Source organism: Eptesicus fuscus, chromosome 6 (genome assembly GCF_027574615.1).
Source record: "Eptesicus fuscus isolate TK198812 chromosome 6, DD_ASM_mEF_20220401, whole genome shotgun sequence".
Taxonomy (NCBI): domain Eukaryota; kingdom Metazoa; phylum Chordata; class Mammalia; order Chiroptera; family Vespertilionidae; genus Eptesicus; species Eptesicus fuscus.
Window position 1 is genome coordinate 24,052,757 of NC_072478.1, and position 16,736 is coordinate 24,069,492.

Consider the following 16,736-nt stretch of genomic DNA (forward strand, 5'->3'; position numbering starts at 1 on the left):
ATCAACTCCTCCATGAAATGTTAATACCACAGATATACTGTATATTGGTTTACGTTACTGTGTGAATATGGGGGCTTTGTACATATTTTTTTAAGAGTGGAAAGGGGGGAGGGGAAGAGAGAGAAGAGAAAGAGAGAGAGGAACATCAATGTGAGAGAGACACATTGATTGGTTGTCTCTCACACATGCCCAACTGGAGGTCGGGGATGGAACCTCCAACCCAGGTACTGCCCTTGACCAGGAATCGAACCCTCCAGTGTGCAGGCCGACACTCTAACTACTGAGCCACGTTGGCCAGAGCTGTATATAATTTTTTTTTTTACATATCCACCCCAAGAACCAAATTTTACACCCATGCAGGTGATATCATCTCATTGGGAATGCACAGTTTCCCAACCTGGACACTAGTGACATTTGGTGCCTGTTAATCTGTTGTCCTGGGGCGGGGTGGGGGGGGGCAGTCCTGTGTGCTTGTAGTAGAAGCAGAATCCCTGGTCTCCAGCCATTGCCATAGGTCCTCTGTGGGGACAGATTGCTTCTAGCTGAGAATTCCTGCTCTAAACCCATGAAGACCCATCACTGGCCACCAGTACCTCTTGGTCCAAGTACAAACAAAACTAGGAAAGACATTCACGTTTACCTGCCCTTAGACTTCCCTGAATTGTTTTGCTGATCCCGCACATCAGACTTTGGGAATAGATTCCTTACAGGCCCATTTTAGAGATGGGAAAACCAAGGCCCAGAGAGGGGAAGTGATTTGGCCAGGGTCACCCAGCTCGGAAGGAACAGGCCTGGGTTATAAATTCAGTTGTCTGGCTCTAAGAACTGGAATTTTAGCCACTAGGTTCTTCACAGTTCAGTTCCCTTCCAGCCCAGTGAACTTTGTCCCTTCCTAGGAAGTCAGAAGTAAACTGAGGCCTGAAGCCCACCTTGACCGGGCTTACAAGGCCCTGACACACGCCGCCCCATCACCTTTCTGCCTTGTTTCCCTTCACTCACCCCTTGCTCACTCTGCCCCGGCCTCACTTGCCTATTTTTCTTCCAACATATCAGACACATTCCTACCTCAGGAACTTTGTACTGGCTGTTCCCTCTGCTTATCACCCTCACCCTTCAGACACCCACATACCACCCCCCTCTCACTTCATTTAGGTCTCTGCTCAAATGTCATCTTCTCAGAAAGGCCTTCCCTGTCCCCAGGGTCCCTCTTTTCTTCATGTCCCAAGTGTCACCATCTGGAATTATCATTATCCCTTTTTTGCTGTGTCTTCCTCACCCACTAGTCTGAGAACTGGAGCCACAGACCGCACCTATCTCTTACACCTTATGTCACAGCCTGAAGACCCTCAATCAATAGCCCTGTTACAGACGAGGAAACTGAGGTTCCGATGGTTCAGTCCTTTCCCAAGGTCACACAACAAGTCAAGGGCAAAGGCTGGGTTTGAACGTTTACTCAAGAGTGAATACAGTGGGTCCAGATGCCCCCCAAACTCTGTCCTCACCCTGCCAGTCTGTGGCTCCTGCAGACCCAAAGCCCTGGTTTCTGCAACTCAGAGGGGCTTGCAGTCAACCTGTTACAGGGCCTGGGCTTGTGATGTGGAGGGCGCCCCCTTTCCCTTTGCTGAAGTCATTTTAAGGAAGTGCAGTTCCCAAAACACCAGCTCTTGATCGCCCCAAACAATTCAGCCATCTCAGCCTTAACACAGCAGATCTTATTCAGCCGGTTTGCTGATGAGAAAACGGAGGCCCAGGGAGGCCTGATCTCTGGCCCCAGGTCACACAGAGCAAAAGGGCAGGGGCACAATCTGGATCTCACCCACTGGTCTGGAGCCGAGGAGACCCGGTTTTTAACCCCAATCCCGCCCCTCCTAGGGCTGTGTGACCTAGGGCAAGCCACTTCGTCTCTGTTCCCTCGGCAGGAATGGAAAGCCAAAGATGCTGGGAGTTAAAACCCAAGTTGGTGTTAGGAGGCCCTGACATGGATGTGGACAAGCCGGCGGAGGCCAGGCCGGAGCTCCGCGTTCTCAACTTTTCCGCCAAGTTCCTCTCTACCCGCCAGGCGGCGGTGTCCAACGTGCAGGGTAGAGGATGGGGATGGCGGCCTGGTCCCAACCCACCCGGGGAAGGAGCAGACCTCATGGGTTGCCTGCGGTCGGCCGGCTTGGCGCCCGCATTCCGAGGCGCTCAATAATCATGAAATAATAATACGGGGCGCCGCGGCAGTGGCGGCGGCGGCGACTTTGTTCCTTCAGGGACAAGTCCGAGAGGCAGGTCCGGACTCTGAGCGCACACTTAGCAATGCCTGTGCCTCTCCCGTCGTCCAGCAGGGGGCGCGCGGAGACATGTGCTCCCAGCACACATCCAGGGACCTGGGAGCGCCAGAAACAAGGGGAGGCGAGGACCCAGATGGGCACAGAGACCACCGGCCAGAGAGAGACCCCGGTCGGGCTGCCTCCACCCCCTCCTGGGGCCAGGCAGCGACCCCCTCGGTGGGGAATGTTTGAGGTTCCAAAATGGGGCGGTCGATACGTTGGCTCCACTCTCAGTTAAGGCAAGCTCCCCCCCCCCCCGCCCCCAACCACCAGAGTCCTTCTCTTCCTCCAGCTCCATCTGCCTCTTGACAGATCGTGGCGGTGCCGTGACTCAGCCCCGCAGGGCGCCAGGAGCACAGTCTCATACATCCCCAGGTCCGGAGGGGGCTGTGGGGTGTGGATGCCATCTCCGATGGGGCAGGGCCCTCTCTCTGGGGGTTCCTATGACTCAAGTCTGGAAGGCTCTTTGGACCTCCTTTTTGGTGGCTGCATGAACTCCAACGTGGGAATGGTGGAACCCCGTGTGTGCACTGGTAAGACCCCCCTGTCTGGAGAACTGGACTGGCAGAGGCCCTTTCTAAAAAAGCGAGGTTCCCATTGGAGGCCTCTCAGTTCCCCCTTCCTCCCTCTGCCTGGCACCAGTGCCCTCCCTCCTGCCACGGCCCCTGGAGGCTACACAGGCCACAGTGAAACAGAAACCTGAGTCTCTGAGGGATGTGGTTGAGGTTCCTGTTTTTTCTTCCCATCCTGAGGATCAGGTTCTGTGCAGGCCCCACCTCCGCTCCAGAATCCAGGTCCCTGAGTAACTAGCTACTGAGCACTCACCATGTTAAGTCCTTTACACGCACCCCCAATCTCACAGCACTCTTAAAGCGTTCCCCATAGGGCAGTGATGACAACAGTCCCACTTTATAAATGGGGAAATTGAGGCTCAGAGAGGGCAAGGCCTTGTGCCAGGACACACAGGCCATCAGACAGACCCTGTATTGGCATCTCAGCTTTACCATTTCCTGGTTGTGTGAGCTTGGGCAAAAAGCAGGGTCTTTGCCACTCTAAGCCTCAGTTTCCCCATCTGTCCAACAGGAATACCTCAAAAGGCACTGGGGATGAGGACTTGTGAAAAATTCCCTCACCTGGAGCCCGCCCGAGAGCGAGCCATTAGGAGATAGATGCCACCAAGATGATGATTATTAGCACTTAGCCACGGTCCCCCGTGCCCCGAGAGTCAATACCCCAGTGACCAGGCTAGCGGGAGTCCTAGCGGGGGGCGGGGGGCCTTAAAAGGGGTTAGGGTCCAGTTCCTCCTTCTGCACCCCACCCCCTCCCTGATCTCTCAGGACAGTGACCGCTGGCGTGCTGCCCTTGGTCTTGGCATTTCCTGTTGACTCCAGTTTTGTTTTCCTTCAGCTCCTCTCCAGTTCCCCTTGGGAAACAGCAGGCTGTGTGTGAGGAGCCTATGACGATCGCTTCCTGGGAAAAGGTTCTATGGCTGGATGTGTCCCAAACTGAGGTGGGTGGAGGAGGCCTTGGGGGCTACGGTGCCTGCTAGAGGTCCCCAGAGCTACAATAGTAGGGTAAGAGCCTAAAAGGACCTCCCTTGGGAATTCCTGGAGTGAGAGGCTAACATGTCTTAGTGATGTCCCAAACAAAGGGGTACTCATGGGGGGCAGGCAAACCACAGTCACAGCCGTCAGTCACACATGTCACCAGAGCACACACAGTCAAACCTCAAGCACCATCAGAACAGCAGCTGGTTAGAGGGCAGCCCTTCAGGCATTCAGGAGCACACCCGGAAGGCAGGCACGGACTCCGACACAGGGCACACGGGCAGCAGCGAGCACGCCGCAACGTCTCAATCTGAGTTTCTCAGGGAGAACAGACAGTCCTGCTGACACAATCACATTGTCCTGGGAGAGTGCACATTGCAGTGCCACCGTCACTGCCTCCCAGGAACACCCACGGCCACCATCACTGTCCCGGCAGCACACACATTCACTGTCACGGTCACTGCAATGGGAGCAGGCACACTCACAGCACCCCAACAACACAGTCAGTAACACAATTACCACCACACCCTGGGAGCACATACAGCCACACAGTCACAGTATTCCAGTAGCACCATCACTGTCACAGTAGCACACAGTCACAAAGTCACTGTCCTGGGAGGACACACAGTCCCATGTTACAATCACAGGACCTCAGAAGCCCTACCCAGCCCAGGCAGACACAGCTGGTCATACCCCAACAGCTGGAGCAATGTCAGGTCAGGGAGAGGATACAGTCAGAGACAGCCCAACACCCCCCCCCCTCACTAGCACTGTCACCAGGGGAGGCAAGGGTTCCTTCACCCTGTGCTGAGACTGGGCACCCCCTAGGCACATCTCCCTCCTCTGCCAGCCACTGAACCTCTTTCCTGCCCTGAGAAGGGGGCTCCATCTAGCACACAGCCCCAAAACAGTGCTCCCCAAAGAGGCCCTTCTCTGGATTTCTTACTCCATCTGCTGCAGAGTGAGTCCACAAATACCCCATTCCATATAGCCCTCCACCCCCTAGAACAGTGATGGGCAACCTTTTGAGCTTGGTGTGTCAAACTTCGCCAAAAAACTGAGCATAACTCGGGCAATGTGTCACTTTGAGGAAAAAACATTATTTTGCAAATGTTTCATCCTCAGGAGCAGCAAATGTTTCATCCTCGGCATGCGGCCGCCTCAACGGCTGCGTGTCATCAGAAATGGCTGTCATCAGAAATAGGTTCGCCATCACTGCCCTAGAAGAACCCGGAGAGCCCCTCAGCCTGGAAGAAACATTGGTCCTAGCAGGTGCCCCCCTAAAGAGTGCCCTTAGGACATCCCCAACCAAACACAGTTCATCTAGCTTTCAGTACAGTGCTTCCAGGAAAGTCCCTTGAAGTGGTGCCCAGCCTAGCCACTGTCCTGCACTGCCACCAGTTAGGGATACAGACCCCTAAAGCTGCAGCCCTCAACCCAGACCCTGTTATTACCACACGCAGCATGGCCCCCCTAAGTCAACCCGAGGAATGGCTTCAGTAATCCTCCGATATAGTGCACTACCAGGGGCCGGGTCCCAGCTACTCCCGCAGGAGAACTCTCCTATTCCTACCCCCGCCAGTCACACTGACCCCCGGCCGCACCACAGCGCCCCCTGCGGCCAGCGGGGCGAGTTGCATCATTCCTGCGCGCCTATCCGCTCCGCGCGCGTCCATCGCCGGTCGTCTTACCGCCTGCAGCTGCCTCCGCCCGCGCCACTGCTGCCCGTGCCGTGGAAAGACGAGGGCCAGGACATGCGGGACGTGCGCAAGCCGGGCCGGTCGCCGGTGTCCACGGCGTCGGCGCGCTCTATCGGCCGGTGTGGTGGCCGCTCCGGCTCTGCGCGCTCCGCGCTGTCCGAGTAGCCGCGTTGCTGGATACGGATAGGGGTTCGCGGCTGCCGCCACAGGTGCTGGGGAGGCGGCTTCAGGGTGGCCTGACCCTCCCGGGGCCCGGGCAGAGACAAAGACAGGCTCCTCTCCGAGGAGGCGGCCGGGGGCTCCATGTCGCCGGCCCCCCACCTGCACTCCAGGGGGCCCCGGCCTCTTCTCCACGCTGCACCCTACTCAGCTGCGTGAGAGCCGAAGCGCCCGGGGCCCCGAGGGTGCGCCCGGCCTCCGTGGGGCCATGGCGCCCCGGGGATAGACCCGGGGGCGCTAAGGGCCGATCGCCCCCGGGCCGGGCGCCAAAGCTTCCAGCCTGTGCTTGGCGCTCCGTTCCGTGCCCGGCAGCGCTCTCCGCGCTTGGCGCCCGGTTCGGCGCCAGCTCCGGTTCCCCGCCCCGTCCCGCCCCTCCCCGCTCCCCGCTCCCCGCTCCCCGCCCGCCGTGGTTGTCAGCACCGCCCCCCTCCTCCTCGGTCCCGACCAGTGGGGGGCAGTCACCCGAGGAGGGGGCCCTTCCCGCCCACGCAGAGCCCCGCTCCGGGCTGGGAGGGGGCGCGGGAGTGCGGTTCTCTCCGGAGTGCCCAGCCTAGCAGCGGCGCGCACCGGCAGGAAGGAGTTAAACGGTTAATCCGATCGAAAAGACGTCCGAGTGGTTGCGGGTGCGTCAGTCAGTCCGTCCATCTTGGCGGGGCGGAGCCCGGTGCTGGCGTGTCCTCGCCGCTACCCCTGGCCGGGGGCCCAAACGAGTGGGAAGTGGCTCCGGTGCCACAGACGCGGTCCCTGCGGCGGGCAGCGGCGGTGTGCGGGGGTCTCCTGTCGGTGGGTCGGAGGATGGTGATGGTGGGTGCCCGGAGCAGGGTGTGCAGGCAATGTGGCCCCTTCCGAGGGTTGTTTATGTTTTTGGTGTCTCGGAAGTGTGTGTGCGCACGTGGTTGGCTGCCGCCGTCTGCCTGTTCCTTCGGATTTCTCTGTGTGTGTATCTGTGTGTCTGCGGGTGAAGGATGTGCGCACACATGTGCTGCCTGTTAGGAAAGTGTGCGTTCCTGTGGCCTGGGGTTCTGCATGTGTTCCCACGCCTCGGGTGTGTATTGTGCTTGCGGAGTTGTGCACGGGATTCAGCCTCCGTTGTTTGACTGTCGTGTCTGAGAGAGTCCGTGTGTGTGTGTGTGTGTGTGTGTGTGTGTGTGTGTGTGTGTGTGTGGTCGGCTTGGGGCCGCTTTGGGGTGTTTCTAATGTGTCTCTTTGGTTCCCGTGTGGCTCCAGGAGGACACCCTGTGGCCAATACCCCGGCTCCCCGCCCACCGCTCTATGTTTCGCTGCCTTTTTTAAAGCGCATCTGCAGGAGGTAAACTGAGGCATATCTCCAGAAGCCGCGGGACGCACCCCCATGCTCTTTGCAGGCGAGTAAACAGCCGAGCTCCTCCCCGCAGCCCCCCGCCGGCAGAGCCCCCCTTCCGGCACCTAAATCGGGAGTCTCCGTGACTCACGCTCCCGCCTCCCCCAGCGCCGCGCAGAGCGAGCAAGCTTGAGCAGAGAGCTAGCGGGATCCAAGCGTCCCCCCTCACCCCGCCCTGGCAGGCCCTTGCTGAGCCCTGGTGGCAGCCCTGCAGGGGGGCCCCGCCCGCCTGGCGCCTGGCGGAGGCACTCACACGTTAACCGACTCAGGTGCGAGTCCGCGAAAGCAGACCCTTGCCCCGGTGATCCCCCCTCACGGGCTCCTCCATGCTGGCTGTGCCGCACCGCCCCCACCCCCGCACTGTTCTTATATTTTTTTTTTTAAAAAAAAGCCCGTCTCCAACCTCCACAGCCGTTTCTCTCCCCACCAGAGGGGGCTCCAGGCGTGGGCGAAGGTGGAGCAAGAACCGGTTCCCCATCAGCAGCAGTGGGGTATCACAAAGGTCAGAAGTGTGTCTCCCACTTTCCTCAGGGACCCTCCTCCACTCAAACGGCCTCTAGGGGATTTGCAAGGGCTGCCGGTCCTTTCAAGATCCATTGAGGCTCTTGGGCTGGGCCGAAGTCTTGGGGAGTGGGGCCAGAGCTCTGGAGGCAATGTAGAATGGCGGGGGGGGGGGGGGAGGGGGGGACGCGTCAGGACACCGGGGGGGCGGGGGTGCAGAAGGAGAGCACAAGCCCGTAGGCCAGGCTGTAGCTGGAGTTGTAGCCTGAGGCTGAGGTGGATCAGCCTCCTAAGGTGTAGAGGTGAGAGGGATTGGGGTGGGTGGGGGGCGGTACAATAGACCACCGGAGGTGGGAATGACAGTCACTTCTTCCCCCCACTTGTCAATGAGCCGCTGTACCATTCTCCAAGCAGAGTCTCTAAAACCTCCCAATTGAGTAGATGAAAGGGGTGGGGGAGATCAAGGCTGCAGAACACTGTGGCCTGGGGAGGGCAGTGGGGGCAGGGGCCCGGAAAGCAGCCAGGACCAGCTCAGCTGTCTGGCTTTTGAACTCCTCCTTGAGCCAAAATGGGGGTTGGAGTGCCCTGGGAGGACCCCCGATGAGAAACAGCAAGAAAGTGCAATGTAAAGGTTCGAAGATACCTCTCACATCTCCCCAAGGGAAAGAAAAATGCCAATCCAGACCTCCTCCAGGATCCCACCCTCCCCTTGACGTCCTGGAAGAAACAGAACCTTCCTAGAAGGGTAAATAAAGGTGCACAGCAGACTGCTCAGAGGCTTGCTCCGTGGCCTGGCCCAGCTCTCTGAATGTGGGGGCACCCTTGGGAACTGCGGGGCTGAAAGCCCTTTTCGAAACCCTTGCTGACTCAGGCAGCTGCAAAATGGAAGAAGGGTTTTCTGCAGGCTATAATGAGGCACCCTGGGGGAGGGGTGTCACAGCCTGACCCACCAGACTCCAGGAGACGGTTCAGCTGGTTTTGCAAAAGGCAGGGAGCCTGGAGCACAGAAAGGGCTGGTGGCTGGACCTAGCCCAGCTCGCCCTGTTCCTCCACCCTGCCTTCCAGCCTGCTCCCCCTCCTGCCTACCTGTCGGCTCTGGTGATGGAAATCCGCGGAGGGATCAGAAGTGGCAGCGTGGTGGGCCGTGGGAGCACAGGGACCCCAGGGTCCCAGAGCTCAGGGTCCGCCCAGCCCAGGCCAGGACCAGTGGAGAGGCGACGGCGAGGGCGTCGTAGGAGGTCGGCCCCCAGCATGTTCCTATGGCTGGGTTCAGGGGTCTCCCCCGGCCTCTAAGAAGGGACAAAAGGGGGATGGGTGCATAGCCTGGCCAGGCAGCTAGCTGTGAGCCCCTCCCCAAAATATTGCCCCTCCCTAGCCATATGGGAGAGCTTCATGGGAGTGTAGGCTCCTTGTGTCCTCCACTCAGTCGGAGCCACTTGCTGAGCCCTCCCACAGAAGATGCTTTCCCACTCCTTACTTCTGAGGGGTTCCCCTTCTCAGTCACAATTTTTGTGGAGGTCCCTCTTAATGTTTCAGCTCTGTGGCTCTGGGCCCTCATGGCTATACACTGTCCCTCACATGAGCTCCCTCGAACACATCATCTTTTTAGGATCTCTTCCCACCCTCCACGTCTAAGCAACCCCATCTTGGTCTTAATGTCTGTGGCCCTTCTCACATCTGAGACCCACAAGACCTCACCCACAACTCCACCCACAATCCTTTCCCGACTTGATTTCCTAAGCCCCTTGGAAGTCCCTGCCTTCTGCCCTTGGGCAGAGGGACTCAATCCTGGCGGCAGGAGAATAATGGAATCAAGGGAGAAACTGAGGCACGAGGAGTCTCCACTAAGTCTCCTCGCGACCACTTAGTGAACAGCTGTGGTCACTAGAGGGCGCCCGCCCCCCCCCACTTGTGCGGGCTAAACCCCGCCCCCAGCCTGGCCCCGCCCCTCAACCTCACACCTCGTCCACGGATAGGACACTGCGACTCCTCTTCATCCCGCCAACCTAGTGCTCCATATGGGCTGCGGGGACCATGTCGGCCCTAGCCAGCGCCTCCTGCAGGACCAAGACAAAGGCATCCACCATTAGCAACCTGGGGCTCCCCCTGTCGGCCGGGCCGGGAATCCGCCCCGCCCTACGTCAATTGCCTCTCCGGGGCGTGACGTCAGGAGGCTGCTGACGCACTGCCCGTCTGTGACGTTCTGCCCGTTGCCAGAGCGACAGCTGACGCACTTGTAGGTTCCCGACTGCGTCAATGCGGGTGTCGCCTAAGCACACACACCCCGCCCCCTTCCTCCCACGGGGTCTAACCCCGGCCAGGGGATCGATTTAAGAATCCCGAAGCGAAGAATCCCGAAGCGAAGACCCGGAGTTCCCAGAGCCGCCTGTAGCTCGTGATCTGAGCAGGGGGGCCGGGGCGGGGGGGGGGGGGGGCGGGTGGGGAGGAAGGCAGGCGGAAGCGTCTCTTCCGAGCTGTTGGGCCTTTAAGCCTAAACCCGAAATAGCTCCGATGTGCGGGGGCCGGGCGCAGAGAGACGCCGGCTTGGGCACAGATGGGGGACGCGCAGGCAGAGGCGCACGGAGACAGACAGGGACGCGTGGAAATAGAAACAGACAGGGACACAGACGCAGCTCCGGATGCTGAGTGAGCTCTGCTGCAAGTGATCCTTGTCTAAAAGCTTGGGGGAGGGAAAGGCTGGCTCCCTTCACCTTCTTAACCGAAGGCTGCAAATTACTGCTGGGTGTGTGGCCGTGCTCAGTGACTTCAACACCCGGAGCCTCACTTTCTCTGTGAAGTGGAATGATCATTTCTACGGGGTCCATGTGAGAATGAAATGAGATCAGGCCATATTGAATTCTCAGAAAACAGTGTCTGCACCCAGTAAGTGCTTAATAAGTGCCGGTAACATCTGAACTTGTGGGAGCATGTTAGAACCCAAATCAGATCGTGTCCCTCTGCTCAGAGCTCCCCAGGGCTTTCACCTCACTTAGGGGAAAAAGTCAAAGTCCTCACTCAATAGGAGGCCCACGCAGTCCTGTAGGATGTGCCCAGTCACCTTCCTGCCCTCACATTCCCCCCACTCTCCCTCTGGCTCACTCTCATCCGTCCACACTGGCCTCTTGGCTATTTCTGGACATGCCAGACACTATCCAGCTTCAGGGCCTTTGCACTTGCTGTTTCCTCTGCCTGAACTCTCTACCTTTGAATAATCACAGGCCCCTCACATCCTTCAGGTCTTTGTTCATATCTCACCTTTCAAGTGTTTCTCTACTGCACCTCTGTTTAAAGTTGCTATGCCCTCAAGATTCCTAACCCCTTATCTTGCTCTATTTTTCCACAGCACCTTCACCTCACAACATACTATGTAATTTATTTATTACATCTATTGTCTGTCTCTTCCCAAAATAGGATATCAGCTGCAACAGGGCAAGAATATTTTCTTTTGCCTGGTTGGTGGGGCTCGGTGGTTAGGCATCGACCTGTGAACCAGGAGGTCGTGGTTGGTCCCGGGTCAGGGCGCATGCCTGGGTTACAGGCTCCATTCCCAGTGTGGGGGTGTGCAGGAGGCAGCCAACCAATGATTCTCTCATCATTGATGTTTCTATCTCTCTCCCCTCTCCCTTCCTCTCTGAAATCAATAAAGCTATGTTTTTTAAAACAATATTTTATTTTATTCATTACTGTATCCCCAGTGCCTAGAATTGAATCTGGAACATGGTAGCCTCTTAGTAAGTATTTGTTCAATGTCTGGTTGTTATTTGAGATCTCAGTAGCATAATTATAAAGTTCCTAGTAGACTATCAGGACTAACTATTTACCCCCTATTTTGGCTCTCATTTCTTTTTTCTTACTTTATTGCATTAGCTAGCATTTCAGTTCAATGTCAACTAGTAGAGGTGAGTGTAAACATCATCTCACCGGCCCAATATTTAGCACGAGGCAAGCCTGCAACAGACAGTTGTTGAACAAATAAACGAATGTATACAGATAACTTAAAGGTCACCCCCACTTTTCAGCCAGACTGAATCAGTCCACATTCTGGGTTCCCATTGCTGCCTATTCTGCCCCTAATAAAGCACTCATCATTTTGGGGTCATTATCTATATTCCCTCTTAAAACTTTGTGAGAGCAAGAAATGATCGTCGGCCTGCAGACTCAAGGGTCCCAGGTTTGATTCCGGTCAGGGGCATGTACCTTGGTTGCCGGCACATCCCCAGTAGGGGGTGTGCAGGAGGCAGCTGATTGATGTTTCTCTCTCATCGATGTTTCTAACTCTCTATCCCTTTCTCTTCCTCTCTGTAAAATATCAATAAAATATATTTTTTTAAAAAAGAAATGCTACCCATTTCATCATCTAGGTCCCCACACATAGTCTCAATGAAAGCTGAATGAATGAGAGACACAGGAAGAGAAAGGGCACCCTCTCTGTGTGCAGACAGACAGATGTGCAGAGGCAGGCAGAGAAAGGGCTATGCAGCAAGGGCCATGCTCAGGTTCCAGAATCACACTGACAGACCTGCATTCAAATTCCAGCACTGCTACTTATTAGATGTACACCCTTGGGCAAGTTGCCCCACCTGAGTCTCACTTACCTACTTGAGGGGGTTGAAGTGAAGCAATGCATATGAGGCTCTGAACACAGTGCCTGGTAAACAGTAGGTTCTCACAAAACAGTAGCCACTGTGTCATATAGTAACAATGACAACCAGCACTGTGGTTGAATCCCATGAAGCTATAGACAGACATGGGAGACAGCAACACATTCACAGAGACCCCACTTCCTCCCCTCCTCCCCTCACCACACCAGTCTCCTTGCTGTGTCTTGAACCCTCCAAGCATATTCAGACTTGAGGGCTGTTGCGCTTGCTGTTGCCTCCATCCAGAAAACCAGCCTCAGATATCCTGTGCTCCTCCCACCCCCTTGGTCTCCCAGACTTTTGTTTTAAATATGTATTTTGGTTCCAGAGAGAAAAGGAGAGAGAAAAACAAACACCCATCGATGATGAGAAGCATTGATTGGCTGCCTCTGGCACGCCCTCTACTGGGCGGATTGAGCTCACAACCCAAGCATGTGCCCTGACCTCCTGGTTCATAGGTCGATGCTCAACCACTGAGCCACACCGACTGGGCTTATTTTGCTTGTTTTAGACTTATAACATTCTAACAAGACATAGAATTTACCTCCTATGTATTTTTAAATTTACCTTCTATTTTTATTAGCTTTTGCCTGTCCTTTGATTAGTACATGAGGTCAGATGTTGGTCAGATGCTGCTAGGACAATACTAGCATAGAGTAGGTACTCAACAAATAGCTCTTGAGCCCTAGATGGTGTTTCTAAGTGGTTAGAGCATAGGCCCACACACCAAAGCATCACAGGTTCCATACCCTGTCAAGGGCAAGTACATCCCTTGCAGGTTTGCTCCCCGGCCACAGCCAGGGTACATGCAGGAGACAACCAATCAATGTCTCTCTCCGACAGACATTGATTTTTTTTTTCTCTCTCTCCCCCTCCTTCCTCCCTCCCACGCTCTCTAAAAATCAATGGAAAAATACCCTCACATGAGGATTAACAAAAAAAAAAAATAACTCTTGAATGAATGAATCCGGTTGACTCCATCTTCTTTGGGTCTCTGCTCAAAGTCATCTCCTTCCAGATCCTTCCCTGACATAGATGCCTCCCTCAAAACCATTGCTCTTTGCCTCTCACTCAGCCTTTTCTTCTTGGCGCTCATCATCCCTGACATATCTTTATGTTCCTGCTTTCCCCAACCCCTGAGTTTCATGAGGGCAGGGAATTTGTCTGTCTTGTTATAGCTTTATTGAATACCAATTCATGGACATGTACACTGTGCTGTCCCACAAGGCCTTACAGTTAGAACGTTTAAGGCTCTGCTATCACCTTGAAATTCTTCATAATTTTGAACAGGGACCCTGCATTCTCATTTTTCCCTGGGCTCTGCAAATTTTGCAGCCAGTCCTGGAAATATCCCCAGTGCAAGGAACAGCCCATGGGAAGTGCTCAAGGACTTGTGGAATGAAGGAAGGAAAGGAGGAGTGGACAGCCAGAGGAGCCGCACAGGCCAGGGAAGAGAGGTGAAGACACTCAGGCCACCATTGTCTGGATCCCTGTGCACATTTGAAGAAATCAGTCTTGGCAGAAAGCTGGACATGGGAGGCAGGGCATCAGACTCTAAGCCTGCTTTCCCCTCCCCTGGGCAGCAGGCAGTGTGGGGATGGGGCGGGAGGGGGAGTCCAGATGGCAGAGCAGGCCACTCTGGGCAGCTGGCACCAGGCTCAGGCTGAGAGGCCTTTCCCCCCACCTGACTTCTCAGCGCCAATCAGCAGCAGTCCAGCCTGGGAGCCCCTGGCTGGGCCTGGAAGAAGAGAGCTGGCTTCACCCAGCCTGACATCCCACCCCCACCCCCACCTCCCTCCCTCAGAAGGATATGGGGATGGGTGGCCAGCAAGAGGGAAGGCAGTGAGGATAAAGGCCTTGTCCAAACCTTAGCCGTGAGCATCCAGGCCTGACAAGCTCTATGCTTGGTGTTGAAGTGGGGCTGGGAAAAACTTAGAGGCTACGAGTATGTGTGTGCATGAGACTTCGTACACAGCAGTGCATGAGCAACTAGATGGGTGGGGTTTTTTATGAGTTTGAGTTTGTGTAGTTGAGACCAGACCATACCTGCAGGAGTGTATGTGACAAGGTGATACCACATCAGTCTATGTGGGCATGAGGTTGGATGTATATCTGTGTGATTGTGATGAGTGCATGTGTGTGTGTGGGGGGGTGGGAGGTGGGGAGTACATGTATGTGGATACAACAGGAAGCAGCTTTTCACAGTGGTTTGAAATATAGAATTAGGGTTCAAATCTTTGCTCAGCCACTCACTAGCTATGTGGCCTCAGGCACATTATTTAGGTTCTCAGTATAGGGTGTTAGTATGACCTCGTTTGTCTGGATGTGTGTGTATTGTATAGAGTAATTCTACTCTAGGAGATCTTCATGGGTATCCAACCTAAAGGGGACTCTTTCGTTTTTCTTTCCTGTCACAAGCTGTCCTAATCACAATTTGTTGTTATATGTTCATTTATTTCTGTTTCTCCCACTAAATGTGAGCTCCATAGAGGCAGGAAGTTTTTTCTGTTCACTACTGTGTCCCAGCACCAAACATACACTAGGCACTGAGTAATTGTTGAATGGATAAATGCAGGGCTGTGTCTGTGTAGTATGGAGAGAGAGGTGGATGCTGGCTGGGCATCATGGGTTCCTAGAGGGCCCTGTGCCCAAGTCTGATCTCTCTCTTCCTTTCTCAGCTATTGACAACCATTCCTTCAGCCACCCTCACTTTTATGGGAATGATGACGCTTCCTCGCATCCCTATGTCAAAGGTATATCACCTTTGACAACATCTTTTCCTTCTCTGGGTCTTAGGGACTTCGTTCACCTCATTTGTAAAATGGGAGGATGGATGGACTGGTTCATGATAAGCCTCCTTCCTGACCTAAATTGCTATGGAAATAGTCTTAACCTAATTTCCTCTTTAATTCATTCAACATTTATTGAGCACTGATCTGGAGCTGGCCCTGCCCTCATACGCAGAGCTGAAGTGAAAAAGAAGATACAAACCAGAAATCTCATGCATCTCCAGCACCACCCCACCTCAGCCACTCTCTCTGCCTGATAGAATTTTAGTCTTCACAGTCTGAAATCACGGTGGGTATTTCTGTTGACACAGGATCTTGCTCCCTTACCAGGCTTGAGAATCAGCAGAGCAGGGACCCAGCTGGTCTCATTGTTACAGCCCCACAGCCTGATTGCAGTGCCCTGGCACATAGTAAGCACTTGGAAAATAGTTGTGAAATGAGCTAATAATGATGAGGCAGGAGCAGGCTGGCATTCATGACCTAGCGGATGCCTCGATGCGTCATTACCCATTTTGTAGATGGGAAAACTGAGGCTCTGGAAGGCAAGCCATTTGGTGGGTCTCACTGCAGCTAAGAGTGTGTGGCTGTGGGATGCAGCAAAGGAAACTTGGATAGCCCAGAGGGGCATTCCCAATCCCCCCTCTCGTCTCTCCCTCCTCCCCCCCCCCCCCGCATCTTCCCTCACAGGTACAAGATACAGACCCCGGGGATGCGCTGACTCGGGGGGTGGGGGGGGCGGGGGAGAAGGGGGCAGGACAGTGCAAAACACTATCTCCAGAGCTGGGGATGCTGAGTTGGCAGATTAGAAACAGCTTGGCTCTGATGGGGGAGCTTCCGGCGCCCGCTCCCCAATTATATGAGCAGGGGCTCCTGGGACCCTATTTAACTGGGGCCAGTCAGCCTCTGAAGCCAGGGAGAGATCCCCGCACCTACCCGGAATCCCCAGCGTAAGGGGACCGCCCCACACACCTCCAGCCCGAAGGCAGGCCTGAAGCCCTAGAGGGCAGCGTACTGGAGCTCTGACTTTCCGGTGGAACCGGGGAAGCCCCCAACATCCTGGCCCCCTCCCTCGGGGCGCCTAGCGCCCCACTCCGCCGCAGCACGCAGCGGGAAGCTTACCTTGTAGGAGGGGTCTGGGGAAGGGATGCCCGCCCTCTCCAGCCGGGAGGTGGGGTGGCGGGAGGGTAACGGGGATGTCCAGACCCTTTGTTTGCTGGTGTGTGTGTGTGTGTGTGTGTGTGTGTGTGTGTGTGTGTGTGTGTGTGAGAGAGAGAGAGAGAGAGAGAGAGAGAGAGAGAGAGAGAGAGATTGATTTAGGAGACCCGCTGGGGTATGAGTCCGTGCGCGCGCGTGCCCGGGCGGTGACGGCCGCTGAGATGCTGGACTGCCCCAGCTGAGGGAGGAGGGGAAGGAGAGGGGGACTCCCGCGCCCTCCCTCCCACTCGCGTGTTTGAATGGAGCGCGAGGTGGAGGGGCGGTAGCTTTTGTCTGGGTGGCCCCACCCCCTCCCGGGCCGGGGAATCCCCCCAATCTGGAGACCTTTACTCCATTCCCTCCAGCTTCCACGCTCCAAAAGCTCGACTTGGGGGAGTCTGGGAAGAGGCGCCTTGCATCCGAGGGGCTGGCACTCCTCCCATCCCACCGGTTCCCACGAAGTGCCCTTTAATC

The 16,736-nt window shown here is 55.6% G+C and overlaps 1 protein-coding gene across 3 annotated transcripts in view; it reads right to left on the bottom strand.

The window, feature by feature from the left end:
* PDE4A (phosphodiesterase 4A) overlaps positions 1-9,708 on the bottom strand; it is a 47,865-nt gene extending 38,157 nt beyond the window's left edge. For 2 of the 3 annotated variants that reach the window (XM_008158061.3, XM_028134766.2), the window contains exon 1: positions 5,551-6,084. In XM_008158061.3, the coding sequence (XP_008156283.2) occupies positions 5,551-5,864 (314 nt within the window). In that variant the 5' untranslated portion in view covers positions 5,865-6,084. Of the gene's footprint in view, positions 1-5,550; positions 6,085-8,725; positions 8,929-9,600 lie in introns of those variants that run through there. The other variant, XM_008158062.3, reaches the window with a different exon arrangement.
* Positions 9,709-16,736: the final 7,028 nt, after the last annotated feature.